Source organism: Sinocyclocheilus rhinocerous, unplaced genomic scaffold (assembly GCF_001515625.1).
Source record: "Sinocyclocheilus rhinocerous isolate Xijiao unplaced genomic scaffold, SAMN03320098_v1.1 scaffold50, whole genome shotgun sequence".
NCBI lineage: Eukaryota > Metazoa > Chordata > Actinopteri > Cypriniformes > Cyprinidae > Sinocyclocheilus > Sinocyclocheilus rhinocerous.
In genome coordinates this window covers 1826295-1828929 of record NW_015641057.1, presented here as the reverse complement: position 1 = coordinate 1828929, position 2635 = coordinate 1826295, and the positions used below count along the sequence as shown (strand labels likewise).

The 2635-nt window shown below is 32.1% G+C and overlaps 1 protein-coding gene across 3 annotated transcripts in view; it reads right to left on the bottom strand.

The window, feature by feature from the left end:
- LOC107754486 (F-box/WD repeat-containing protein 11) overlaps positions 1-2635 on the bottom strand; it is a 33666-nt gene that overhangs the window by 20990 nt on the left and 10041 nt on the right. For all 3 annotated transcript variants that reach the window (XM_016570949.1, XM_016570950.1, XM_016570952.1), the window contains 3 exons: positions 1817-1907; positions 1549-1686; positions 1351-1469 (listed from right to left, as the gene is read on the bottom strand). In XM_016570949.1, the coding sequence (XP_016426435.1) occupies positions 1351-1469; positions 1549-1686; positions 1817-1907 (348 nt within the window). The remainder of the gene's footprint in view (positions 1-1350; positions 1470-1548; positions 1687-1816; positions 1908-2635) is intronic.

The following is a 2635-nucleotide window of genomic DNA, read 5'->3' as shown; positions in this document are numbered from 1 at the left end:
GGCCGTTTGCGCTTCCACTCGGAGTGACGTTAACCTGATTTATGCAGCTGTACAGCTCATTCCTTCAAACTCTCACAGGTGAGAGAAACACACACATACTCACGCTGGAAAAGGTGACAGAGCTTTAAATGCTTCTAGGGAAATTATGTCATTGTTTCCATGGAGATTCTTCAGCTGGAGGCAGTATGTGTGTGAAACATTTAAAACTAATTACCTAATATAGATTTACAGCACATCATATTTTTAATTTCCTGCTTAAGGATTCCCATACTTTTAGACAAAGGACTTTTATAGCTGTTCAGGGTTACTGGATAACAATTTTTAGAAATAATTTTATAGAGATGAATGTGAAAATGAGAAAAATGTGTACTGATTAAAGAAATTATCTATGCTCTGTTTACTGTCTAGTTTATAATAAATTATTATTACATTTCTTAGCCTTAGTTATTTTAGAACATCAAGTTAAATGAAATAAAAATGATACATGTTTAAGTTTTTAATATATATATTTTATTTGATTTCAGTTAACATTTATTTCCTTACTTGAAATAAAAATGCTTTTATTGTTTACAGTTTTAGAAGTGCTAAAATACTTTAAAAGTACATTTTTGAAGTAGCAAATAACTAAAACTTAATAAAAACTCTATAGACATATAAAAAACAATGAATTAAACAAAAATTATAATAGTATATCAATGTATAAATTTTTATTTCAGTTTTTGTTTTAGTTATAGTTATTTTAGTACATCACAAACAAAATAAAAATAGGAAATGTTTTTTATATATTTTATTTTAGTTAACTTTTTTTTTTATGGTATTAGTTTAACTATAATAACCTTTAGAAATCATTCTAATAGTCTAATTTGCTGCTCAAGAAACATTTCTGATTATTATCAATGTTAATATTTTTGTAAAAATGCCATGCTACATATTATTTTTTCAGGATTCTTTGATGCATTGAAAGTTCAAAAGAACAGCATGTATTCAAATCGGAAATCTTTTGTAACAATATAAATGTCTTTTTTAAAATTATTATTAAAAAAAACCTTTCTACGTGTACAGCGTTAGACTAACAGACTTGTCACAGCACTTATATATTGTTGCTCTTTTGTTAGTTTGATTGCTTCTATTGTCCTTATTTGTAAGTCGCTTTGGATAAAAGCGTCTGCTAAATGATTAAATGTAAATATAAATGTATTTACTGTCACAAATGTATTTACTGTCAATTTTGATCAATTTAATGCATCCTTGATGAATAAAAGTATTAATTAAAAACCTAACTGACCCCAAACGTTCGAACAGTAGCGTAAAATCTGTCAGCAATTATGCCGCTGTAATATTTGTACGTACCTGACAGTAGAATCAGAGGAGCCCGTCACTATGACTCTGTCATCGTACTGCAGACACAGAACCGAACCAGTGTGACCCGTCAGGACCTTCAGACACTCCAGAGACTGTTTGTCCCAGATCTGAAAGACACAGAGAGAGTGTGACAATCACCACAACACACAGAACGACAGACAGACAGAATGACAGACAGATAGGTACTTTGATGGAGTTGTCTCGCAGGCCGCTGATGATCTTGTCGTCGTCGTACTGAAGGCAGTAAACACCTTTACTGTTCTCTGAACGGCACTGAATCCGCTGGAGATTGTGACGTCCACAACGCCAGTTCGCTTCAATAGTCTAAACAAACAGAATGAAGAAACAGGAGCCTGAATGAGTGAAAGGGTGGGTGGATGGATGGATGAAAAGGCAATCAGATGAATGAGGTTGTAACTGGACGGACAGATTTATGGAATGGATGGACGCTCACCTCAATGTCTTGTATAATTTTGGGATAGAGTGAATGGTAGTATGAATTGGGCGGAACCTCGTTTGTTCGGTTCTTAAATAAATATTTCTCCCTGGGAACAAAAACAAGAAAACCACCAATCAGATACAAGCAAAGGATAAATGACCCAAATGTTTCTGAACTGTTTATGATGATTGATCAAGAGCATTTGCATGGCATGACTTTATTTTAGTTACTGTTTAACAATTTTACAGTTAATGGGTTTTTATGGTTTTAGATTTAGTTAACTATAATAAATAGTCTTTTAAAAATATGTCTACATAGTTTTTATTAAGTTTTAGTTTTAGTTATTTTAGTACTTCAACTTAAACGAAATGCCTTGGCAACTAGCTGAATTAAAATAAGCTGAAATAAATATACATTTTTGTTTATTTTATTAGGTAAGGAAAAAGTGTATGTAGTTTTCATTAATGATAATAATCCTGTGTGGTAAACATGGTATAAGTAGATATTAAATAAATAAATAAAATAAAAATCAAGTACTGAGAAAGAATGCACACCCACCACCTTCATTACGTACATGATTAATTAATATTCTTTAATATTAACACATATTTTACATACAAACACTTAAAATTAGGGTTGAACGATTAATTGCATTTGCGATAATATCGCGGTATGAAAAAATGCGATTTTTCAATCGCAGAGGCTGTGATTACACTCGGTCACGTGACACGCGAGAGTAAAGAGATGTGTTTGACTTGAAGATCAGATCGGTGTATGACATCAAAGTACGGCGAGAGAAAGCATAAGGAGACGTCCGCTCTCTTATAGCTCTCG